The 26,372-nt window shown below is 40.9% G+C and overlaps 2 protein-coding genes across 5 annotated transcripts in view; both read left to right on the forward strand.

Moving 5' to 3' along the window:
- Positions 1 to 7,868, forward strand: part of usp42 (ubiquitin specific peptidase 42) — a 16,078-nt gene extending 8,210 nt beyond the window's left edge. For 3 of the 4 annotated variants that reach the window (XM_015393098.1, XM_015393096.1, XM_015393097.1), the window contains 9 exons: positions 111 to 251; positions 481 to 581; positions 815 to 980; positions 1,055 to 1,699; positions 1,791 to 1,867; positions 3,335 to 4,408; positions 5,485 to 5,780; positions 5,858 to 5,917; positions 5,997 to 7,868. In XM_015393098.1, the coding sequence (XP_015248584.1) occupies positions 111 to 251; positions 481 to 581; positions 815 to 980; positions 1,055 to 1,699; positions 1,791 to 1,867; positions 3,335 to 4,408; positions 5,485 to 5,780; positions 5,858 to 5,910 (2,553 nt within the window). In that variant the 3' untranslated portion in view covers positions 5,911 to 5,917; positions 5,997 to 7,868. The remainder of the gene's footprint in view (positions 1 to 110; positions 252 to 480; positions 582 to 814; positions 981 to 1,054; positions 1,700 to 1,790; positions 1,868 to 3,334; positions 4,409 to 5,484; positions 5,781 to 5,857; positions 5,918 to 5,996) is intronic. The other variant, XM_015393099.1, reaches the window with a different exon arrangement.
- Positions 7,869 to 23,825: 15,957 nt separating this feature from the next.
- Positions 23,826 to 25,854, forward strand: dlx3 (distal-less homeobox 3). The gene is made up of 3 exons (XM_015393084.1): positions 23,826 to 24,333; positions 24,940 to 25,124; positions 25,279 to 25,854. The coding sequence occupies exons 1-3, from the start codon at positions 23,991 to 23,993 to the stop codon at positions 25,579 to 25,581; spliced, it is 831 nt and encodes a 276-aa protein (XP_015248570.1). The 5' UTR covers positions 23,826 to 23,990; the 3' UTR covers positions 25,582 to 25,854.
- Positions 25,855 to 26,372: the final 518 nt, after the last annotated feature.

Consider the following 26,372-nt stretch of genomic DNA (forward strand, 5'->3'; position numbering starts at 1 on the left):
GCTGTATAAATAAACAGACTTGAATTTAATTGAGGTTAAAGTTAATATCCTATTTTTCTCTTCCTTTCTTCCAGCCTTTTTCTGAATTGATCCTTTCTTTGTGTGTTCAGGATGTTAAATATCCAGAATACCTGGACCTGCGGCCCTTCATGTCTCAGTCCCAAGGAGAGCCCCAGATCTACGGCCTGTACGCTGTGCTGGTCCACTCTGGCTTCAGCTGCCATGCTGGACATTACTTCTGCTACATTAAGGTGAACGCTAAAAGTCACCATGAAAGTTGATCTGGTTTAGACTTTGACAAACTGGCGTGCCTCCTCTTGTTTATTTCAAATAAGAATAGTTAAAGCTAACGGATACTGAAGGTATATCAGAATAGAAATGCATTGTGTCAGGGATCAACCTTGCTTTGGCTTTGCTTCATGTGTTCATACTTTTCTATCTTAGAACAGAACCAAAGCTGACATCTCTGTATTCTCACAGGCTAGCAATGGTCAGTGGTACCACATGAACGACTCCTCTGTGTCTATGAGTGACGTCCGCTCTGTCCTCAACCAACAGGCCTATGTGCTTTTCTACATTAAGTAAGTAAACCATGACTCAGCTTGGTATCAATACAAAAAGCTAGAAAGTGTGCAGTGAGGACTGCAGCACAGCAGAGAGAAGTGGCTGTGAAGTGTGGTAGTTCAGATTCTTAGATTCAAGTCTTGTTTTCTCACAACTTCTGACTGCAACTTTAATAATCTGATGGGAAATTCAAAGTCGTTGAAAATTGTAGGACTGTTTATGCATTTTTAATAGTTTTTTTTTCTGATAGATCATGTGATGCGAAGAAGTCTGGGGACTACAGCAATCTGAGCCATAACCCAGGTATCCCTGGTCAGTCGTCTCCCCGGCCGGTGGTAACCCAGCGCATCCACACCGCCATCCCCCACAGCAACACAGGCTTCATAGGTCCCCAGCTCCCACCACACATGACCAAGGTAATGCCAAGAAGCTCACTGCAATGTTTGACATTCCTTATTAAGGATTCAAAGAGTTCTGTTTTCTTTTTCAGACTCCTCTCCATGTTAATGGGAATGGATCTCTGAGGGACTATCCCAGCAACTCTAAGGCCAGCAGCAGTGCAGTTGGAAAACCTAACCACGGAGGGGCTTCTTCCTCAGCCTCCCACTCAATCAGCCGACCCACGTCGATTCCAGACCAAGAGAAGCGTCAGAAACTGTCGTTCTTTATCGGACAAGGCAAACAGAACCGACCATCTTCCTCCTCCTCCTACAGCCACCCATCCTCAGCAAGCGGCTCCTCCTCCAGCTCTTTATCTGCCTCTCAGTCTACCTCAGACGTTCGCTTTGTTCCACGTCAGCTAAACCATGTTAACGGCACGTCTTGCAGTAACGGGGATCAACCTGCCGGTGGCAGTGGGTCCTCTTTCTTGGTGCCGTACAGTCAGGAGTCTTCGGAAGAGTCGGACCAGGAGAGCTGTAGCACTCAGGATTTGGGCTGCACGTCCAAGCTTCAGGCTAAGGGCAGTAATGCCACAGGAGAAGTCTTCGCCTCCTCTTCTAAAAACATTAACGGTGAAATAAATCTGCATCATAACAGTAGTGAATTGAATGGATCAGCCTCTGAATTAACTAAAAAAAACCAAAATGGACAATTTAATGGACACCACAGAGTAAATGGACAAACCCCTGATAAGGTAAACTATCTATTCATCATAGTTAAAACCTGCAAATGATCTGTTGCTAGTGTAGCTGATGTCAGTCATAGCGTCCTCTGGTTCTCCACAGGTATCCACCCATAATCACACCAGTTCTTCTGTGAATGCTGTTGCCAATGGACTTGGCAGTGACCATAAGGAAGCAAAGTAAGATTAATGTGTCTGGTTGGTTGGAAAACAGCTCTGTGTCCTTCAACATGAAGGGATTCTCTTTCACTGTGGTCAAAGTTTTAAGAATTAACCATACAGCTCCCGCTCACGTACGTCATGCGTAGTACTCGTCTGTTATGTTAATCATTGAGAGCTGTTCCATATCCTCCACTACTCCTCCGCACGTCACCGTCCACGTACGTCTTCTCCGTCCGATACCGTCTAAATACAGAGCAGAGCTATTTTTTGCTCGGTCAAGATCAGCAATTGCAATCGCACCAAATAGAAAAAAGAACATAGAGAAGATCCGGTTTGTCAAATTAAAATATTGTAACTACAAATTATAGCATAATTCATATAAATTCCCAAATACTAAGGCTGTTTAATTAAATGATTGGATGCAAACTATTGGTACTTAAACATACCAGGAATCAGACTTCTCATCTTGATCAAAATATTTATTTTATACATAGAGGCTTAAACATTTTATCAAATCAGTTTTTTATGCAGCTGTAGAGCCTCTAATACTTTTTGAGCACTTGTCAACGTTTGTCACTGTAAAGGTGGAACCGACAGGAGAAGGTAAACTACCTGTGATTGGCTACTTGTTCAGGTCGTACTACTTTCTTCCGAAGACAAGAGTTTAAAATTGGTTAAATGAAGACAGCGTTAAATCGCTTAGTCCAACACAGTAATGAATGTGTTCTGACAGAAAAACACCCCTATGTAGCCTGAGAGGGTTGGATCTGTTGCTGATGGGGATTCCCAGTGACAGCGCACCGCCTTTATGTGGAAGATCTGAGTGGCTCCGCAACAAAATATTTTAACGCAGCATCGTAATCTGGATAACCGACTGCACAGACGATGTTTTCAGCTTTACTTTCTTGCTTATAGTATATTAAAATGACTTTTTCTCAGCTTATCCCAGCAAATATAGCAAAGCCGCTCTTTGCCATTTAACACAGGAGCAGCAGACGCATCTGGAAACACTTGACTGGACGCACTTCAGGAGCGCAAAGCATGCTCTTAACGTGTGTCTGACCTTAATCTATGCAAGCTTTAAAAATGAGGCAGCAGAAGCTTTTTTGCTGCCCATAGCACTTCCAGTGTGAACGTAGCATAAGTCAGAAATGCTATTCACAGGAAAAGATAATATTTTATCTTAAAAGCAAAACGTATATGTTTTTTGTGCTTTTAGTTGTTCTTTCAGACAATGAGATGTTTTAGAGCCTCTATTCTGCAGATTACAATTATTGGATTACTAAAATAGATTCTGTATTCAATTAATTACAATTAATCTAATTAATTATCTTAGCCCTGATTAATGGTCTGACAAATGATCTTAAAATGCATAACAAATATATTACTGCCTGTAACTTTCCAAACTTTTCTTTTATAGGCTGATGCGTTTTTTCCTAAAGAATAAAGCCTTACTGACTCTGCTCTGTTTGCTAATGTTTCCAGCAGAGACTCCGCCTCATCCCAGGCCGCTTCAGAGAACATTCATCCTGCCGCTAAAGAAAGCCAACCTCTCCCTGCTGCTGATGAAAGGGTTAAAGTGCTGCCCGAACCCCTTCCTCACCAAACACCATCCTCTGCTGTCAGCGCTTCACCTTCAGCCACTTTATCCAAGACCCAGTCTGTTGCATCTAGAGACTCTACTAATTCTGGGTGTCCCGTGAACTTCTCAAACGTATCCTCAGAACCAGCCCGCTGTGAAAGGGGTAACGGGGTTTCAGCAGCTGCTGAGAATTTTAGCAAGAATGAGGAAGTTAAGGATTCCCCACAGAACAATGGTCCATCAGCCAGGACTGAAACTAACATGGAGGACAAGGGACAGTGCCAGTCCAAGTCAGGTTCTAGAGGCATTGAAAGACAGACCTCCCATGACAGGGAGAGACTTTACTCTGAGCACAGCAGAGACAGAGAGAAACACTACAGGGACAGAAGTCCGCCACGGGAAAGTCACAGCGACCGCCTTCGCTACAGACGAGATTACCGAGATCACCATCGCTCATATAGGGACCGTTATCCTCCTCCTGAACGCAGCTACAGGGACTGGGACTACGACCGGCGCAAGGACCGAGCTGGCTGGCCGTCCTGGGAGCCTGATCGTGACCGACGCTCTTACCATTACAGCCATTACCATCACAGGTTTGATTTGAGCCACGAGAGGAGAGGACACCCCCGTCTTCAAGAGCCTCACGGTCGCTGCAGGTGGCAACAGGACGGTCGGGAGTCCTGGCCAATGAAGGACAAAAGGAATGGGTGGGACAGGGACAGTTACTATTCAAAGGAAAGGAGTGCCTCTCCTGGTGGTACCGGCCTAGAATCAAACAAGTCCAAGGTCTCCCCCCATCGGAATCATCTCTCTAATGCTTCTTCAACTCATAAGAGGGATGATCAAAGTGATAAGAAGACAGCTGCTTATCTGAGAAAGGACAGAGAGGACAGCTCAGAGGGACATCGCTCGAAAAAGCATAAAAAGAGCAAGAAGAAGAAGAAGTCGAAGGATAAAGACCGGCACCACGAAAGCAGGTAGGCCCCAATTACAAGTCCCAGGTGTTTTTGTTCACTTTGAATAGAGCTGATTCCAATCTTTAGCTGAAATCTAAAGGTTCACGTCATTCTGGGACTTCTTGAGAGTTTCTGGGGTTCTTTAAGAGGTCATTTAAATATCTAGTTCAAGCTTAATGGTACGTTCAGACCGCACACAGCAGAAGCAGCAAAAACGCATTTCATTTTTGATGCCTGTACTAGTTTAGTTCTGACCCGTGGCTGAAGCATCTTTGCTGCTCGAGCTGCGCTGTCGAAAAGTGGGTCTGATGCGTTTTGGGCGGAGCTACCCTATCCTTTCTTTGCCTGGAACAATGGCAGCTATATTTGCTGTTATAAGTGGGTAAAAAGTAGTTTAAATATGTTTATGTGATAAAGTCCACTTAAGAACTTAATCTGTGCAGTCAGTTCATCCAGATTACCATCCTGCCTTTAAATATAATTTCTCTGTCTGAGCCGCTCAGACCTCCGTACACCAGCGATGCTCTGTGACTGAAAATCCTGTTTAACGGCAGCCTCTGGCCTGGTCACTTCTTCGCGTTTATCTGCTACTGTTCGCAGTGGCTGGAAGATGTTCGTAATCCCAACTGCAGCACCCAGAATATTCAAATCAATCAATTTTTGCCAGTAGGTTTTGACATTTTGAATAAATTTAGGCATTGATAAACAGTTTCAGAGGAGTGATCATAGCGCTCTGCATCAGCAGCACTGTGTCTGTCTCCCTGCCAGCTCCCAGATCAGCTTCTCTGATTGGTTGATGTGGCGCGTCGAGCAGCAAAAGTTCAATTTTTCCAACTCCAGCAGGTGCTGCTTCTGAAGCGCATCCTGCTCCTGCTGCTCAAAACGCGCTGCAGGACGTTTTGCTGCACCTTGATGCGTGTCAACCATTGACTTTGCATGTAAACCTGTTGCTTCTGCTGCTTGCAGTGTGAACCTAGCATAAGGGCCATGAATCATGAACAAAATGGTTACCTTTCAGTTCCAGGGACTTGATATTCATATGTTTGAATGTTGGACTGGTATCAATCATGTTTTGTTTTCTGTCGCTCTGCTTGAAGCTCTGATCTGGATTCAGACAAAGCAGCTGAAACCAGGAAGAGGAAGAAGAAGAAGAGACGGCACAGGGACAGTGATTCAGATTCAGGGCGAGGCCACACCAACAGGAGCAGCAAAGACAGGGAGAATCGAAAACGGCATCACTCTGACATGAAGGACTCGAGGTACGAAAAAGACTTTTTACCGGAAAAACGTCACCGCAGCGACTTAGCAGTGGGAGGCAGGGACCACCCATCACCATCTCACCATAATCCCTCCTCAAACCATTCAGTGCACCAACATCTTAACGGATACACAGGTACACCTGATTTTTACAGAAATTATTTACTTGAATTAAAAGTGGATGATTTAACTTAGAGTCTCCTTGTTTCTCAGGAAATGGTCGAACCAATGGTGACTTCAATGGATTTTCAAGTGGCCTCAAGTAGGGAAATTGTGAGTAAAAAACTCCTTTTGAGTTACAATTTATACTCAGACATGCATCTAAGATGACCTCTTGTTAATTTCATTACAGAATCCATCTACAACTTTGACAACAGCAGTGGAATGATATCACACAACTCTTTGAAGTGGTGCTTCTTCACTGGGAATAAAACCTTTTTCTTTTCTTTTTTTTAACAAGACTAGTGTTTTAAATGTGTAAAAATCCAACATTTTAACAGTGTTCTTTTTATTTCGGTTTATTATCATACTGTTGAAAACAAAACCACCTGTTAAACATTCATAAATCAAATATAATATATAGTTATTTGAGTACCAACCAAGCCTGGAGCTTAAACATCCCAATTGCTGCTCAGTGAAACTCAGGATTCAAACACATTTATCACTTATCCACATGCTTCAAGTAATAATGAGACAAAGGGAGAATGTGTCGTCTAAAGGAAAAACAGAAGACTGCTTGTCATTATGTTAAGAAGTTTAAGATGTCACCATATCTGCAGAGCTGCAGTGTTTTCAGTTTGAAGCTGTTCTGTGTTGTTGAACTAACAGGAGATATTTATGAGGGCAGCGGTGAGAACATGGGTTTCACTCATACCTCCATGTTAACCCTGGACAGACTTGAGGACATTTTTCTGCTTTTGTTTGGTTTTTGTTTCTTTATTTTCCCCCAACTTTCTCAGTTATCCTCTGATGCCTAAGAATCCCATTTAAACCATTTGATTTCTTTCTCATTTTTCTTTCTCCTGTCTTCTATGGCATTCAGAAAGAAAATGCGTTTTTTGTCACAGTTGTGGACCATTTGTGTTTAGTTATTTTTTTTAATGAAAAATACTGTTTGTCTTCTAGCATCATCAAATATACTGTGAAGTTATGTTTGAACTGTAATATCAGTTATTTTTATAAGTAAAAAGCCTGTATCAGGATCCTTATGCTTTGTCTGTAGAAGGATTTGTGTTGGTTTCGGCCATGTTCTCTGGACATAAGTCAGTAGTGGGTATGATGAGACTTTTTGGGGGGAGGTTGGGGGGTATTTCTTTGTTTTTCAACTTTAGGAGGACGATCAAACTGCTGTTATACCTTTTTAATTTAGCATGTCTGAATTTATACATTGTATAAGGTAAAAGCCTTAAATACATTTATTGTCAGAAATTGTAATTTCTGTCTTGGAATTTGTTTACAAGCTGTATTGAATGACAAATGTCGATTGATGTTTTGCATTTATTTACCTTTTGTATTATAGAGAACTGATTGATTGTACGGAAGCCTTTTTGTTTAACAAACACTTCTTCTAGTTCAGTTGAAATGTAGATGATAAACCTACCATATATCCAGGGTTCCTTAAATAACAGAAACTGGATGACTTTGCTCAGTATTATGTCTCGAGTAACAAATGTATTCTTAAGCGTTTCCATATATGAAATAGCCAAAGACTGGTTATATTCAGTGAGCTTTCCATTGAGTTCATATCCACACAAAACCTATAAGCACTAATTGCATGTATTTAAATTCACATTTCACATCAAAGTACTTGTGCGCAATTTCCCCAACTAACCTTTAACCAAGGTAAATTAAACTTCTGCAGCAGTTTTGGGCTTTTTTTTTATCTGGTCAGTAATAATCTAAGCTCCTCTATGTCCCTTTAATGAGTAATGGCTAAACAAAGGTAATATTATGGTACAAAAAAGTAAGATATTTGCATCCAGAGTGACCTACACACTAAGATAATCCTATATTGGCAGAAACTGATATACCCCCCTACTTTAATGTCCTCAAAATACTTGACTAATTGCGTTTTGGTTGAAGAGCCTTTTTACAGCTCTGATATAAAAGATGAATTTACCTAATTGAAACATGATTCATAAGAGCCTTAACATATTTCAGTTCTGTCTACATTAAAGAGAAAACGGTGATTGTGAAGTTTAAGGATTTGAGTTTTTCCCTAAGGGGACACATTATTAAAATAGAGTTCACATTGCATCCATTCTGTCAGGTCAGGAAATGATGAACTGGATGCCATGAGGAGAAGATTTCCGAATATAACCGCTACTGTGAACGGAGAGAGTGTTATGAATAATATCTGGGTATCTTCCTGTCATAAATTGGCTATTTTTCCAAATCTATAAGCCTAGATATTGCAGATTACAATAAGAAGGAAATTTAAAAAGACGTTTTACTGAGGGATGAAAAAGAAGAATGATGGGGAGACCAGGAAGGTCACAGGTGAAGGCAGCCACTGAAAGAACAGGAAGAAATCAATTTTAAGAAAATTGTTGGCAAGGGTGCAGAAGATGAGATGATTTCAGTCACAGAGGATGATGGGGAGAGTGAATGAGAATTGAACATTTTTTTTAATCCATTTACATATAAGAGAATATTTGTATTTAGATTAAAAGATCCAGCATTTCCACCCTCTTGCAGCAAAGTTTTCCAGAATCATCACTGCCTGCTTCAGATCCAAAGAGGAGCCACCAATCCATCCATCAACTGGGTCAAAAACAAGTCGGCGCCACTGTTTGACCATTTAACTATGTGCTACGGGGCTGTCCTTTGGGAGCCATGTTTCAGTGAGATAGTTATGACAGGAAACTGCTACTTCTGACCACAGTGAAGTTCTTTTCCTAGCTGATTGGTTTAGATGGTTTTAATTCCTCCTTCCCCCCCTAACCCCTCAGATTACATCTATTCAATAAAGATGGTGTAAATGATCAAAGTGTAAATGAGGTGATTGTGATTACATTCCTAATTTCATCTTTAATCCAGGTTTTACTTAAATGCAGGGTGTCAGACTGGTCCACAATAACATCCTCCATAAGATGAAACCACAATCTGTTTTTTTTCTGGTTGTCATCTTAGCTAGCTGCTATTGTTTATGTTGTAATAATACCAGTTGTTCTAATGTTATAAAGTATGATTGTGAAACAGCAAACCTTAAAATGTGTGAATCTTAGTTTCCATTTTGACGGGACATGGTGATGGTGTTGAGGTTGTGGTTTATGGTTTAATATTTTCAGAGTTCATAATGTGATTCAACATGTTTTTGTATGAATCCTTGTAGAACCAGCTCACTGGGATCTATATGAGAAATCAAATGAATATAAATGCAGTTCTGAACAACTTTAGTCAAGAATATTCTGTTTAGACAAATATAGACTAAATATCATGGTCTTTATAAACCTTTTTAACATAATTAACATGTCTTCCCCCAGGCTGTCTGATGAATATAATGGTAGTTAGATTTCAGGCTTCAAACATAAAGATCTAAGTTTGTACATTTTTTGTGAAGAATCATCAATAAGGAGCACGCAATTATGAAGTGGAAGAAAATTTCTTGTAAACCTATTTTAAGGCTTTGAGGACACCAACGCTTATTGGTTCTCTTGGTTTGGGACTGAAACCCTTTCAGGGAGATTTAAGAGCTGTAAAAGATTTTTGAACCACTTTAACCTGGATGCCTTTGTGCAACACAAGCTCTACAACTTCTATGGATCCAAATATATCAACAAAAAGGACCTATCCCTGCACACCTGTTGGGTAGAATGCATGGCACTACTACAACAGATGCATGTAGAACAGATTTTGCATGTGTACATTTTGTCATCTGGGTCATGTCAACAAAAAAGTGCTTGAATCAGAGAAAACCAGACTTTACCTCAGTTTTTTGAAATTTAAAGAAGAAGAAAAAGAAAAAAAAAACACCGTAAAAGACGTCACCATAAAACTTCAGATTGCTCTAGTGCAAGCCGATGGCACTGACTGGTTAAATCCCAAAATGTTCCCTAACCACTAACGCTCAACTATCAGGTCTCATTGGCAGCTGTGGATGGCGCCCCGATTAAAGGTGGGGGGGTATAAGTGAGAATGGGACAGCCTCTTCCCTCCAACTGAAAAAGAAAGCAATCGTTGCTAAGGCAACACAGTGATGCCCCATGTGCATGGCTGTAGCTCTGTGGCGCAAGGTGACATAAAATAAAACATTTGCCCCTTTCTTTAAACAAAAGTATACGGTCAAATAAAACCATTTCGAAGGGGACCTTCTATTTTGGAATTACGTTTTTTTTTATACCTAACTGGTGTTTTTTCGTCAGTGTGATGAAGATTCAGCAAACTGGTGGAACTTAGATTTTAATGCATGCACTTCCTCCAACCTTTAAGCCACTGTTACACCTGCTGCCAAATTGCAGTGAGACTCGCTGTTTAAGGGCTGGACGGTCCACTCTAACTACCCACTATGGGATTTGGTATGGCACTTAAAGGGATAGTTCGGTATTTTTGACATGAATCTGTATGGCATCCCCATCACCAGTGGCATGCAATCACACTGACTTACCCCTGGCAGCATCCTGTGAGCAGAGTTCTCGTCCAGCTTTGGTCAAGCCGAAAGTAGTCCGGCAGGTTTGCTAGACCCAGCGATATAAAACGTTTCTCTTCCCAAAACATTATGTGTTCAAAAGAGCGATATTTTTGCATCCCAAAAACATTGTAGTGGAAAAAGTCACACGTCGTTATCACTTGGTCCTATTTTCTCTCTGTTCGTATCAGTGCGCGCGACACCATGACCTGACAGCTAGGGCCTACTAACCTGACAACAGCCAGATGCATGTCTCGCTCCGCCTAGCTCCTAGCTAGGCGGAGCGAGACATGCGGCTGTTGTTGAACTCGCTGTCAGAATGACGGCGCGCACTGATACGAACAGAGAGAAAATAGGACCAATTGATAACGACGTGTGACTTTTTCCACTACAATGTTTTTGGGATGCAAAAATATCACTCTTTTGAACACATAATGTTTTGGGAAGAGAAACGTTTTATTTCGCTGGCTCTAGCAAACCTGCCGGACTACTTTCGGCTTGACCAAAACTGGACGAGAACTCTGCTCACAGGACGCTGCCAGGGGTAAGTCAGTGTGATTGCATGACACTGGTGATGGGGATGCCATACAGATTCATGTCAAAAATCCCGAACTATCCCTTTAAAGTTATAGAGGACCATCTTTTATTTCCAGCTGGATCATCTAATTAAGTGGTCCTCCTAATTGTCAATCATTCTGTTGATATGCTTACGTAAGGCCGCTCTACGTGCTCGTCCCGTTAGCTATCTTTTTGTGTGAATGCGCACCTTCAGGCGTATATCTGTGGTGAGCTACGGTTTTAGACAGTCATTGAAACGCACCTTTCTCACCCAGGTACTTCGAAAATGGCCGAGGATCGTAAGAGAAAAGTGTCTACGAAGTGTGTAAGATGAAAAGAAGCTTGTGTGAGCTATGAGAACAGCAAATTGTAAACAGTGTGCATGAGGAGAAATGGACTTGTTCAGGCTGTTGCAGCGTGTACAGGGCTGTGCATGTGCATTTTTTTAAGTTAAAAAATTTACAAAAATCCTCCACAATACCTTTAATGTGGTGTACCCTGTGCAGGAATGCGCAGACGTGATTAGTGCTTAGGGGCCAGTATGGGATTGGGCCAAAGACTCCTGGGTCTATGTTAAAATGTCTTCAGAAAACTGAGCTGGTTTAGCCCATTTTGTGGCATAACAGTTTTTACTTGACAGTATTTTTAAACCTTAAATCAAACAAAATCTGTGGTGTTAAGGTTCTTGATCACAGCATTTATTTCAGTGTCTAATAGTCTGTCACAGCTAGTCAGAAATAACTCTTAAGCATGTTTCCATATTGAAACCTAGGAAATATGTGGGACGAGTCATGGATTAATGTTTACATTATGAGGATCCCATTTCCTGACAAACCCTTCGTAGACGTAAGTGACGCTTTGGCTTAAAGGGTATGGATGAAGGAAAGTATGTTCTGTTGGTTTTTGAATTTTAACTTGAGGTGGGGAAAGGTTTGTCTTGTGTGAAAAAGTGTTCATACACATGTAACATGTGTCTGAGGAACTCTTAATCTTTTCGGGTTTTAAGGAAATGCCTACAGAGTTCCAGAAAAGGTCAGCCTGCTGATCAGGAGGTTGTTTGCCTGGGATTTTTACAACAGTAAAAACTTCAGGTAAAATGACTTCTGTGTTCAATGCATGTTAAAATTTTTTTACTTTTACGACTTAGAAATTAGCTGTGTTGGGCAAAGCGATTCCATAAGCCAGTTAGGCAGTCCATGTCTTATGCTGTGCAGGATTAAAAGAGCAGAGATGGGTCACACCCAATACTACCTGCAGTATAAATACCAACATGCAGGTAACCGTGGTGGAGCCAATCCTGCTTTCCATGGAGCTATCTGTGAGGTTGTGTCGCTTTCAGTTTCAACACCCTGTGCATTATGATGATCTTGTGCACTCATCTGCACAAGATCAACAATGCAGGAGTCTGTGACCTCTGACATTGGTAATATCTAAATATTCTCACTTTATAATGCAAATGAGTGTACCGGTAGTATTTAACATTTGGTTCTGATTTTTACCAGAATCTGTCCTAAACTTCCTGTTAAATGTGGCCATCCTTCCTGACCTCTGGAGATGGGGAGTGTTGAGTAGAAGCACTCTTCCAGAGAGATGCAACACTGTTGGGTGGAAACTTGGGTAGGACTAAATAAAAATTGGTACTTGCAGATCCCACCCAGGCAAAGGACTATTTGAACATCTTCCACCATGAAAACACAGGAACGAAGAACCTAAAAAACTTCCCCAGATCTGTAGATGCCACTCCTTTCAAATTGGATACATGCTTTTTCCAGGAAGTAGTCTTAACTTCTCTACAGTGATAGGAGTCACTGCTGCATAAAATTCAATTCATATTCAAAAATACTTTATTAATGCCAAAGGGAAATAAAGTGTTGCAATAACTCATAAGTTATTTTTTACACAGAAGTAGTAGGAGTGAATAGCTGTAGGCAGGAAGGATCTTCTCTAGCGGTCTGTCTTGCACCAAATCTGGAGAAGCCTCGTCATGAAGAATTGTTCTTTGTGAAATGATCTCCCGAGGTTCTAGAGGAATTCCTGGAGCAGAGGAACTTCTATACTAGCTTGTCGAGGTTGAGTCTGACTCTGTGAGGCAGCTAATCAGACAGGACCTCTCCACACATGTGACGTCTACAATTCTGTAGAAGCTGAAGCCGTTTTGAAGTAACATTAAATTTTTATTTGCACAACATGAACAAATTCATGGAGTTCAAATAGAGCTTTTCCCTCTTTACCTGGAAAGGCTCTCGATGCATTCCCCCTGGCCTGAAGTGCTCCAGGATGCCTTAGGCACAAATTAAGTAAACGCCAGTTATCTAATGAAATACTTTGACCCCAACCCAAAGTGACTGAAAGAGCAAAATGTAAAAGAGATCCTTTGATGGCCTGAATTCAACCAAGATCCTCTAATTCCTGAGGGTTATCCTGAGGATATCTATGCAGAATTTAACTTTTAAAAAACTGATGTAATCTTGTGTTTAAATGCATGATGCTAATAAAAGCTTTTAATCCATTTTGTCTCAATGAATGAATGAATGAACGAATGAATACCTTCAACTCAAGTTGGTGTCTGCATTGGTACCCTGTAAAAGAAATTAGGTATGAGCCTCTATTCGATATCATTGTAGTCTATTAAAAGGAAACTCCACATATTTTGTTAGTGCTCATGACATGTATGTTGGGAAGGCTTACTGCAAAATAACATTTCCACATACTAATCTACTAGATGATAAAGCCCATCTTTTTTGTTTTACTAATACAGCTCTGGGAATTGATGTCCCAGAGCTAGATGATTTCACAAGCAGAACACTATGGTTGTTGCCAAAAGGTTCCACTGAGGACTTGTACATGAAACTTTATTAAAAATAATTTGGGGAGTAAAATGTAAACAATGAAAACAAAACTGGAAAGAGATCTGAGAAAGAGAGAAGGGTTAAAAACTTAGGGGGGAAAGAGCGCATGCAAAGAGAAAAAAACAAAACAGCAAAATTAGACAACACAGAAGATATACAATAACTCCTAGAAGTTTGCTTCCTCACCTGTATGAGATGAAAGGAACAGAACAGCAAAAAGAAGACAACAGACAACTAAAGTAAAATTCAAAAACGCTTCCAGAGCAGCAGGTATCGTTTAGATATCTATGTAAGCAACCTTTTGTGATTACACAACATTATTCATGGAGGTATTAATCTGATGCTGCAGCTTAGTATTTAGTATTAGTTTGTATTTGTGAACACCTGTAACCAAATTCCTGTGGTATCTATGCATGGACAATCTCATGTATGAAGGACTTACAAAACTTTAGAAGTATAATATGCTTAATAGCAGGCGTGGGCGGCCCCAGACTCACCCTACAGGGCCCAGGACAGAAAAACAGGCGATCCTGGCTCCAGATATCCAGAGATCACTGGGACACAAAGAGGGCAGACATAGGGATAGGCACCCACACCAGAGAAGGGCATACGAAAGCACCTGGAGCCAAACCCCCAAGGGGCCAAATCATAAAGGGGCCCAGTTCCTGAGAGTCCCAACCCCAGAGGCCATAGAGCCTAGGTCCTGTTGGTCCATTGCAATGAGCCCATAGGCTCCCCCGGCGGCTAGTCGCACCCAAGGTAGACCTGGATTAGAGCCCAGGACTCTGAAGCCTGCAGACGCACCACCCCTTGGTGGGGACCCCATGGGGCCAGGGGGCTCAAGCCCAGCCTGAAGCCACCAGGAATGAGACAGCGCCCACTGATACCCAACCCCGTATATACAGAACCACCAGAATGCCAGCAGACACAGGCACCTGTAACCGACAGGGAGCAAAAGAAGGGGGTGCAGACAAGAGTTAATATTTTTAAAGAGGTCTGACTCAGGGCCATAATTTAAAATACAGAGGAATGCAACATGATCACAGTGCAGATTTTGATTAAAATGCTAAAACACGTTTGTTTTAGGGAAGAATGGGTTCCAGGTGCGTTTTGTAATTAGCTTCACCAGAAACATCTGTCCAATTCCAGATTTTGTGGCTCAATTTATTATTGTCCTGTTTTCCACTGGGAATCAATGTCCAAGTGCTGGATAATAGCTTTGGTTTCACATGTGGACCATAGATGTTGCCATAAGATTTTACTTGGTAACTGGTAAATGTGTGTACACATCAAATGCAAAACCTATGAGATTACACAATGTTATTCAGAGTTATATTTGTAGCTGCGGCTTGGCATTAAACATTACTTTATCCATGTGCAACTGGACTTAAACACCTGTGGTGTATGTATACATTAGGCTCCATCAGCAGGAAAATGTATGAGGGGCCCCAGGGCTGCAGTAAAGGAGATTAGAGCCCAAGATATCCAAAGGCCCCCAGAACAAAAGGACACAGGGACGAAAGCACCCACTTAAGATCGGCAGACGAGAGCCCCGGGGCCAGAACCCAGAGGCTATGGTGCTGAAGCCCCAAGAAGCTGCAGCTTCTTCTCTCTGCATCCACTATCCTTGCATGTCTGACCACCAACCCCCTGGAACCCCAATCCCCCACACCAAGGAGGATATCCCGCTGCAATCCTGGGAAGGAAAGGGGGAGGGAACTAGAGTTATTAATTCAAAAAGGGACTGGGCGCTACCTGAGGGATAGAGTGTGAATGCAGCCCAAGTTGAATGCCACAATCTCCCAGTTAAATAAATTCTCACCCAAGATGCCAGAGAGGGTAGCCCCCCCACAACAGGACCCACCACACCATTTATTCTGGCCTAATTACGCAGTAACACAAGTTACCACCGTGCTTTATTCCTGCTGCTAGCCTGCTCCTGACCCGGTAAACAACCAGGCAAGCTCACTCCTTGTTTCATATCTGCTCAGTCAGAGAAACACCAACCAGTGAGTTTTGTCAGTGATTCCATTTTGTCGTTTGCATTTTTTTTTCAAGCTGCCTACATTAAAATTCCACAAATATCTATTGTTATATAGTCGAGGTATCATTTACCATTATTCAGTGTCTAATTTTTCTATGTGATCATTGTTGTTTTTGAACATGGATGATGTTCTAAGTTTAAAAGGCCTTCAATAGACCATTATTTTTGTTGAAGGCATTTGAGAAATGAAGATAAAGAAATAAAGAATCAAAGGTGTTGTCCATAAGTCAGGCCATAAAAGCTGTTCCAAACACGTTACTTCCTTTACAAAGTCATGTCCATTTTTTTATTTTTGCTGACAATTACCTGCATGATCATGATCGATGTTCTAGGGAAGACATCTGCTACATGTCCACAGCTGCTACATGCTGTGAGGGATTGTTGTCGAGTCAATGATTCGACACAATCAGCTGGTATTTAATAGGTAACTTTGAGGCAATCTGACTGGATGATCTGGTTTAATTGTAATGTGCTTTGGAATGACACGTATTATATAAATAAACTGAAACAAACTGAATTGATTGTGCAAATTGCAAGGTCACAAAATTCAGCACTGCACAGAATGGGGCCCTGGTTTGACCATTACTTAGATGATCTCTGTTGGGCTTAGATTTTCCATCTCTTAGAAGATGCTGAAAATGACTGCTGTTATGAGATGAGCTCAAGCTTTGTAGTGTGAGTCGAGTAACAGCGAGAGCGTTTCTGCAAAGCCTGTATCAAGGGTCCGAAAGCATAAAAATATATGCAAGAATCAAAGATTATATTACGAACTATGATTATGCACTCTGTCAATAGGTGGTGCCAAGTGCACATGATGCTCCAAGAAATGACCCCTTTGCTGGAACAAGGAGCTTAAATCAGGCTTCTTGAATTACAGTCCTCTAGGGGACCATATAGATGTATCTCTGCTTCGACAGAATGCTGGGGCAAAATAATGTACACCTATCACCTATATGTGTTCATTGAAATAAGACAAGTAACTCCTTAAATTTTGACGATTTCAGAAGAGGTTTGCCAAGTAGCCAAGGAGGACCATGATCAGGGTGACAGTACCCCACACTGTCACATGCCCTTGAAGATTTTTATTCTTTTTTGTTTACATGATAACGTTGTGAAACAACATGACATAAAAACGGATATAAACACATAAGATGCATCAATATTGCAGCCATGCCTCTAGTGCTCACCACCTTCATAGTCTCCTTGTGAATCCAAATATGCCATGTCAGTCTTTGTTCTTTCTTTCTGAGGAAAATCCCAAAAGCTCGCTGGTGGTCAGAGAACTTTACATACAGCCCTCTCACGAGTTTCCTCATTCACAACTGCTCTGCAGAGGAGCAAACAGCCTGTACACTGGCTGGAACTACCACACCAACCCATTGGTGCTGGTAACTTTATGGTGAAGGTAAATTCCAGAATACATCTCCTCTACAAATAGGTCTTTACATGTTCTGTTTGCCTTGCAAGGTGTTTTAATTTAATATTTTGGAAGTTTTTCATAATGTAAGCACCCTCTTTAGACCATCTTTATGCTGCACTCTTATAAATGGGTCTAGTTTTGGCAATAAGCTTCTCTTCTATTGCATCATTTTTTTGCAGTACTCAGGTTTACAACATGGTTTAGTCTCATTACCTGAGCAGAGGTGTGTCTTCATTGCAGAATGTAGAGTTGCAGTAGTTTTAAGCCATCAAAATCCTTCATGAACAGCTAATGACTTTAATATAATTTTGTAAGGATTAGATGTTACAGCAGAGCTTGAGTCGTTTACTGATTAATTTCATATGCATGAAATTAAATTGTTAAATTGTTAGGTTAAGACACTCTTGTGTGACGTTGGCTGATTATTTTTTTAAAGGGGATCCCCTGACAGTTTAAAGGCATCAAACACACTATTCGATGAAGCGTTATGGATTAACCCAATGAAAATTGGTTGGGTTAATCTGGGCCTGCACTGACTAACTGACTAATAAAAACTTTGCCTGGGCAAAAAATGTCAATGTTGATTAATAGTGTGCTGTAATTAATGCATCACTCTGTGTGTCACACTGTCTGCAGAGCGGAATCAAGCTGGCCAGTTGACCACAGTGAGGCACCATTTTCATAGAAAATTGTGTAAAACTCAACAACTGACTGACTCGGAAAAATAGTTTGAGCCAAATCCTAAAAGGAATGAAAACACTTTGTGCATCACAAAATTCCAAAAGGGTTAACATGCTAGCTTTGAATAGTGGCATGAGAGCATCATGGTGATGATGTGATGCCTTAAACAACATGTAGGCTCAAAGAGGGAGATGGCAACTCAACAGAAGCATGAGACGCCACAGTATTCTACATTTGCTCTTTTTTTACGATGAAGAAACCCAGACAGCAGTTTGCTGAAAACTGTGTTTTAACTCGTGTTTTTCAAACAGTGGTTAAACCGTTAACAATCGGCATTTGTCTCCCCTACTGTCAAAAAAAGCTGGTCTAACCCCCCGCTGACAGCAGCATGGGCTCTGTCCTCTCATCGCTGCATGTCTGGTGACACCATCGCGCTGTGTAAGCGTTGATGCTGTGACCAGTAAGGCAGAAATCAGGGAAGCAAACAATGGAGAGCAACATGTTAGGAAGCCAGGCCATAGTAAGTGTGCTTTATTATTTCGCTCTATTATCTGTCTGAATCTCTTTCACCAGTGCTGCGCCATGTTTAACAAATGTAAACAGCTTGTTAGATCGGAAGCAACTGGCGTGGTGTGTTGACGTCCGTATGTTGCGTTCAATGGTCTCATGTAATTTAGTGGGTAAACCTGGCTCCGATCAGAGCCAAGGCAATTTTAACGCGAGTCGTTGCTGAGCCATTTGACTCGGGTAGACACATGTCAGTGAGCTGTTCCCACTGCCACTAAAAGCCATTTGTTCCCGGGTTTAAAGGGGTTTTTCGGGCAGTGGGAAAGGGGTATAAGTCTCTCTGATTGCTTGTTTGCTACTGTTCGCTGGTTAGTGACACTGGATATATTTACTTGCACTAAATGCACTGATTTAACTGAAATAAATTGTTGGGGATTAAAATAATCTGAACCTGCGGATGGTTGCCTGATTACCTGAGGACTCTTAAGCTGCTGACTGCCACCACCTCGACGCCAGAGTGTTTGCCAGGTTTGGGTACTCTAGCCAAGCTGAGTTTTGCTGAGTCAAACTGAGTTTTTGTCAACCTGAGCCTTAACCTTGTTGTTTTTTTGTCTTTGCCTCCCAGCAGGAAGTCATCCTGCAAACTGGATGTTTTGGACCTTCTCCCCCTGGAAGGATTGTCTGAGCTTCCAACTGAGCTGGGGATTCAAACAGGAGGTTTGGATCTACTTTTCCCCAAAGGATAGTTTGAGCTTCACACTGAGAAGGGGATTTATCTCCACAAGAATCAGTTCAAGTACAATTGGAAATCTAAGTGGCAGTCAGCTCCTCCGTTCCTCAAGGAAACACCTCAACCTGGTTAAACCCTGTCCACCCTCCAACGAGCAAGTCAATTACCAGAACAACCCGCACTGACTGGATTCAGAGAAACACACCTTTACTGGAAACGTGAGTCCTGTTGCCTTTATTCCCTTTTGCAAATCAAAGCTCAATTTTTCTACTGAGCCTGAACTAATCACAGGAACTTCCCCTTCACTTTTCAGTCCCGGTTCGCCAGTGTTCAGAGCAGCACTGGACCCATCTCTACCAGTTCTCAATAAACCTGTTAAACCTTCCCCTGGTCTCTCTGTTTGGTTTTCTGCATGTGGGTCAGATCTTAAAATAAAATCATGACAACTTGTACCAATCCATCTCATAAAGTTTAATTTATCAAATATTATTTTAGAAACTAATCTGACTTTAAGCCGAGAAATCAGATCAGACTTAGATTAGATAAAGAAATCAAGAAACAGGAGGTATGTGGAGTTAAATGCTGTGGAGACCATGCTATAATATGGAGCTTTAGGTAAATGAGGTGTTTGTATTAATCAAACAACATCAACATCAGCATTGTTACTGAATGTAATACTTTTTTTTGTAAAAAATAGGTAGGGTTATGGGTCAAAATTAGGTTTTTCTTTTTCAGGTATGATTTTTACCACTGTTGCATGTTGGGTGTCTCTGTTTTGTTAAGTGTAAGGTTGTACTCTGTTATAAAGAGATGAAGGCAAAGCCTGTCTGAACTTGTGCGTTTGGGTCATGGCACGGCAGGCTACCAGTTCAAAGGAGAAAAATGTCTCCTGTCTCGTGTGCTTGATGACTAAGTTAGTACTTTGGTAGAGAAGTCTATACAAGCTGGAGGCAATGAAGAGAAGAGCCAAATGAGATACCCCTGCAGAAGAGCCAACTTTCTCAATCTTTTTTCTCAAGCTACAATGAAAACTAATCAAATCAAAGAGATTTTTCAGCTTGAAAAAAATCATACAAAACCAGTGTTTAGGCAAAAATAAACAAGTTTATTTGATTTTAGTAAACTCTGCTGTATGGAAATGTTTCAATATTTAAACTACCCTATATTTAAGTGCTCACAATGTGCCGTCTACATATATTATCTACTAAACAAGGTTTTTCTGCAAATAAAAATATCCTGGAAGCTTTTAGATCCCCTTCAGTTTTCGTGTTTAAATGTCTGCACAGGATCATCCTGCAGCAGTATGGCGCCTCTGATCCTGGTAACAACATGGTGCTCCTTAACTCTGACTATCCTGTTCACCTCTGCATGTGAGGCCATTGGTGGAAACACTTCCAGAAAGTACAACTCCTTGGCGGGATTAAATTAAAATAATCCTAGAGTAGTGTCTGTTTTTGAGAATATTTTTAGTGCCACAGGTATCTGTAAAACATTACTAAGAAGTTACCCTGCTCATGCAACAGATCGTTTTATAGAGAAACATATGAAGCACCTCCAAAAAAGTTAAAGAAAAAGTTAAAAAACAAACCCCTGAACTTTGTTTTCCAAGTTTGAATTTAGTTTTTTTTTTTTTTTTTAAATGACTATGACCTGGATGACTGAGGATCTTCACAAGCACATGAAGCCCCTCTACCAGGCCTACAGAGGAGCACTTTGACCCTCAGGCAGACTGCTATAATTCGGAAACATAAAACAAACATACATCATGCAAGTCTTCCCTCATTTTAACAAAGACGTTAAGGTAAATCATAATTAGAAAATAGATGGTGTTCTGTGCTGCAAAAAGAGTCCATCTAGGCAAGTCTTACAAGTTAAGATGTATCCAAAGTCTTTTTAAACTTTTTTGAGATTAATAGGCTAAACAACTGTTTGATTGATAATCTTTTGAGAAGCTTCTATTTAAAATAAATGCAATAATTTTCCTGTGCAGTATGACGATTGCACTTGGTACGAGTTCTTGAAATCATCTTTTATAAACAAAAGTCTTTCAAAACACTTTTGTCTTACTGGAGTGGGAGATTAGAGATTATCAGTCTAACAGAATCTGCTCATATTTATTATATTAATCTGAAATCAAATAGACTTTTTGGAAGGAGAAGTTAGATTTATATAATGTGTTAATTTGATGGTCATGTTTTTATCCAATGTGAGGTTAATTTAATTGAGGAGTAGATTTCATCTGTAGTTAAGATAAATTAATCAGGCATGCAAATTAATTATGGTGTAAATGAATATGACAGGATGTTGCTGAATTATTGTTTTTCTTTTGGGGTTAATTTGTTGATTTAATCCTACAGTTCCAGTTTTATTTCAGTTCACATAATTTATACAATGCCAACTATCATCACATCACCTTAAAGAATCAATTCAAACACACAGATAGTTTTCTGTCTAAGGAAACCCAGCTGATTCACTGAGTCACTGACTTTGTAGAAACGCTCCTCCTAGATGAACATGTAGAGAAAGTAGACGTTCATTTGCTTTACATTTTTATGAGAAACTTTACAGTATAGCCTATAAAAGACAGACCCTCTGCATATTGGTGACGTCTACCATTTTCTAGAAGATAGAGTAGTTCTAAAAGAGGAACCATGACTTTAATACACAGCACCAACAGGACTTTAGTTTTAAAAGGACTAATGATTCCACGCATTATTCTATCTCCTTGATTCAGCCTCCTCCAAACTTAGGCCTCTTATTAAGTATGTGACAGAACAGAAAGTGAATGAGGCCTAGGGTGGCCTGATACTGAACCATCCATAAGGATATTGATGCAGAACTAATTTTATTGGAGTGAGGAAGGCTTCTAAGGTCATGTTCTGCTGTTGAGTTTTGTTCTGATTTCCTAATGCTTGGAAAGTATTTCTTTCTACCTGAAAATTGAGATGTCAGACCGAACCCTGCAGAAAAAACTGAAGCACTTACTTGTATATGCACTATTGAACAGTTGTCCAGGATTTTTAAAGTATGTCTTTCCCTAGAAATAAGCCAGTGTAGGAGCAACTAGCTCTGCCCCTGTTCTGCAGAGAAAAGTGGTTGAACATCCATAGGAATGGGGCTGTAACTCTTAATGTTTTTACTTCATCTTTTATGGTGTTAATACATTTTTTTTTTCATTTTGGTTAAATAATGGCATCTAAGACTCAAAGAGTTCTCTAAGTGTGACATGTAAAATGATTTCATCCTCCACCATGTTGCTAGGTCAACATTTTCAAGTTTTCCTTGCAGTTACAGCCACACATTTTTGGGTTTCTCTTTATCACATTATTACATCTAGACTTTGAATTCATTGGGTTGTATCCAACAAAGTGCAGTCAAACTGAGATTGGATGGCTTGTCATTGAAAAGCACTTTATGCCTTATATTTAACTACATCAAGGTCTGGAGTTTAATCCATGAACATAATTTAGATGTGTATAGTTTTGCTAGTAGAGGGGGTGCATTGGGTAGCACTGCAGCCTTGCAGCAAGGAGGTTCTGGGTCTTTCTGCAAGGACTTTGCGTGTTCTCCTTGTGCATGTGTGGGATAAGTGTGGAAGAAAATGGCTGGGTGGATGTTTTGCTTGTTTACGAAGTGCTGGTGCAGTAGGAAGATGAAACTGCCTCAGTCTCAAGCCTTCTACGAGTTTTCCTTTCTGCATTTTGCTCTGTGCATCTTCCTTTCAACAAAGACCTGTTTACCTGTTCCAGGAAAAGAAAGAATACCCCTGTAGCAGCATGCTGCCAACAACATGATGTAGGATGTGTTTAATGCGATATAAATTCTGACCAGAAGAGGGCGATGTTGCACCAGAAATGACTGCCTGCAGATATCCTAATGAAAAACCAGAAAAGCACTTCTTCTAATTGTTGCAGTGGAATATAAGTCATATTAATGTATTTTAAACCGATATAAAGGAAACAAAACGCAACCCAGGGTCTACATTTGCTTCAAACTGGCATCGCGTAAAACTGAATTAATTCATGAAGGTTTTCAACCACAGGGTGGCGCTGTGGACCATGCTGCTGACATGGATAAGCGATTATGTCTGAAAAAAGGATAAGAAAATCCGCTTTAATAAAGCTAGGTGAGTAAATGTAATAATTTAAACTAGAGGGTGTGTCTCCTTTCATCTATAGCTGTTCCTGTCTTCCTCTCCCGTAAACTTCTAGCAGAGCTGGTTGCTTATAGCCATCTAAGATGGATAGAGCATCGGAATTCACCCTCAGGCTCTATCAGTTCAACTAGTTTGTTTTTAAACCCCTCTTCTTCTCCTCCTATCTCTTTCATCGCATTTTACATAAAATTCTCGGTCCGCCAGCAGCTTTAAATAACAATAGCAGTCTGTGGGGGGGCGGCTGGCAGCACATCAGTAGGCTCAATAAAGTGTGATCTCGATGCTGTTAAGAAAACATTGCATAAAACATTAGGGAGACAGTCTGGCTGCAGGATTAGGCTTTAGAAAAACATGCTCTGTGTGGCAATGAGCGGCACTCTGCTTCAAAATCAGCTCATTTTTAAAGTGTGTGGAGCTGAATGCTTTACAGGTAAATATTGCAATAAAATAATAATAAAAGTGATTGAGGGGTGGGAGTGTGAGAGCGTCCTTGCAGAAGGCTGGATTTCATCAGGGCGCCTCTGTGAGCGCGCGGGGGGGTTGCAGCCAATAGGAGGGCGGGCTGCAGCTCAGCTCCGTATAACTCTGTGTCCCAGCAGCTGAGCCATGCATTAAGAACGTTTCTGCAGCTGGAGGAGTTTCAGAGGACTATAACCTCAGCATCCTTGAGGCGCCTGCATTGTTTTTCTCTGCCTCTCCTTAAAGCAAACCAACAGGAAGGAGGATTTCTCTCTTTTTTATTTTTTATTTTATTCCCGGAGCGCTTCTTTCACCATGAGCGCCGGACAGAACTACGAGAAGAAGATCGCGAGTATTCTAACAGATCTACCCGGATCTATGAGCTGCCATCCGAGCTCCAAAGACTCCCCGACTCTCCCCGAGTCCTCGGTGACGGACATGGGCTACTACAGCGGACAGACGTCCCACGGCCACCATGAGTATTACCAGAGCCAGGCGTACGGACAGCCGATCAACTCTTACCACCATCAGTTTAATTTGAACGGGATGGGAGCTGCTGGAGCCTATCCAACCAAATCAGAGTATCCCTACACGAACAGCTACAGACAGTACGGACATTACAACAGAGATCACCTGCAGGCCTCCCCTCCGGGTTCAGGTAAACCATGTCCTGATCCAGGAACATTCCCATCATCTCAAAACGGAATATATGATTATTTAAATATTTCTCACTAAATGTCTGAGGAAATTAAGAAATTTCCTCTCTGAATCGTAGAACATAAAATATACAAATAAATAAATATCATAAATTGGGAAATATATGTTCTAAAATTACAATTGGAATTGATGTAATGAGTATATAAAGGATAGCTTTTATTTTTTTTAAAGGCTTGTCTTTGCGACCTCAAAGTCCATACTCAAAGAGGGCGAAATTAATGTTTCATAAGCCTTTAATTTTTTTGCAGGTTTAACATGTATTTTATTCACAGTTTTTGTTTTAACTCTTTTTTTCTGGTGATTTTATTATATGTTTTTTTTTAATGCACTTCTTAACTTTATTGCTACTTATATTAGTTACGTTTGGATCTTATAAACATCGTTTTTTACTTGTATTATTATATACAATGATCCCGTTTAGGGTTTGAAATCGTTTGGGGCAGATAGGCTTTTCCTATTGCTCTTTTTTCCTCCTTGTTTTGTTTTTGACGTGTTGATTTTTACGATCAGCTGGATTTATTCGGACTTTGTTGTTGTGAATTTCCAGTGAAAGAGGAGCCAGAGCCTGAGGTCCGCATGGTGAACGGAAAGCCAAAAAAGATCCGCAAACCGAGGACGATATACTCGAGTTACCAGCTGGCTGCCCTGCAGAGGCGCTTCCAGAAGGCGCAGTACCTGGCGCTTCCTGAGCGCGCGGAGCTGGCGGCCCAGCTGGGCCTCACTCAGACACAGGTGAGGTTCCTCTCATCATCTCCAGTCATTTTAAGCTAACTTACCAGTTTAGAATATAAAAACAATACATTATATAAAAAATAACTCTTTATATTTATATATTTAATGATTTTAATGTTTTAAATTAACACTCTCGTTTCTTTTTCCTTCTAAGGTCAAAATCTGGTTCCAGAACCGGAGATCCAAGTTCAAGAAGCTGTACAAAAACGGTGAAGTCCCGTTGGAGCATAGTCCCAATGCCAGCGACTCCATGGCCTGTAACTCTCCGCCCTCCCCCGCCGTGTGGGACAGCAGCAACCCCCCTCAGAACACGCCGATCGGCCGGCCTCAGGTGCAGCAGCCGGCGCACAGCGCGTCTCCGCCCTACCTGGAGGATTATTCCAACCACTGGTACCAGCAGGGGTCACACCTACAGCACCACCCGGTGCCGCAGCAGAGCGTGGGAGCTGTTTACTAACTCGGACTCAGGCGCAGATCCTCAGCTCTACCCACAGACAGTGACTCTGCAGAGCAAACTTCCCTGGAGCCAGAGGAGGTCGGAAACTTTCTGTCTCTCGATGATCGCAGAGTTTTCAGAGCTGGGAATCCAGTTTTAAAAAGCACATAAGGGATTTCTAATCACTTTTGGCAGCATATTTAACAGACATCTGGTGTGTTCTTTAAATTATTTATCTTTTTTTTTCTTCATATGTTTAACTTCTTTTGTAAATTAATATGCAAAGAATTTGAATAAAAAAAACAAAACAAAACAAAAAAAAAAATAAGTAGCCTGAACACAAAATCACAAAACTGTGCTGCAACCAATTATGCATGTGGGTTTGTGGAGAACTCTAAAAAAAACAGAGAAAAGAACTCAGGACATATTTATAAGGATTTGTACAAAAAAAAAATCTGAAGGTTGTAAATAAGTGTTTATATATAAATATATATATGCAGAACCACTATGATCATATTTGAACCAGAAAGACTGCACCATGGTGCTATCAGACCGTTTTTATATTCATGTAATGACTCAAAATGTTGCCTTCCTGTCTAATGAATAAAAGTGTTAATTGTATGTTTTGTGTGAAGCCCTTTTCTCTGGGGGAAAAAAAAATCCAATGGGTCTGCAGGGGAATTCAGGACGCTGGTTAAGGCTTGTTTGAAAGGGAGCATTTTATTTAGGCAATCCGACCGAAAATAAAGATTAGAATGTGACCAAATATAAAAAAAAGCCAAAAGGAAATTAAAATTTTCTTTAAAAAAAAA

This window comes from Cyprinodon variegatus, unplaced genomic scaffold, assembly GCF_000732505.1.
Source record: "Cyprinodon variegatus isolate N-32 unplaced genomic scaffold, C_variegatus-1.0 Scaffold624, whole genome shotgun sequence".
In the NCBI taxonomy this organism is placed as follows: domain Eukaryota; kingdom Metazoa; phylum Chordata; class Actinopteri; order Cyprinodontiformes; family Cyprinodontidae; genus Cyprinodon; species Cyprinodon variegatus.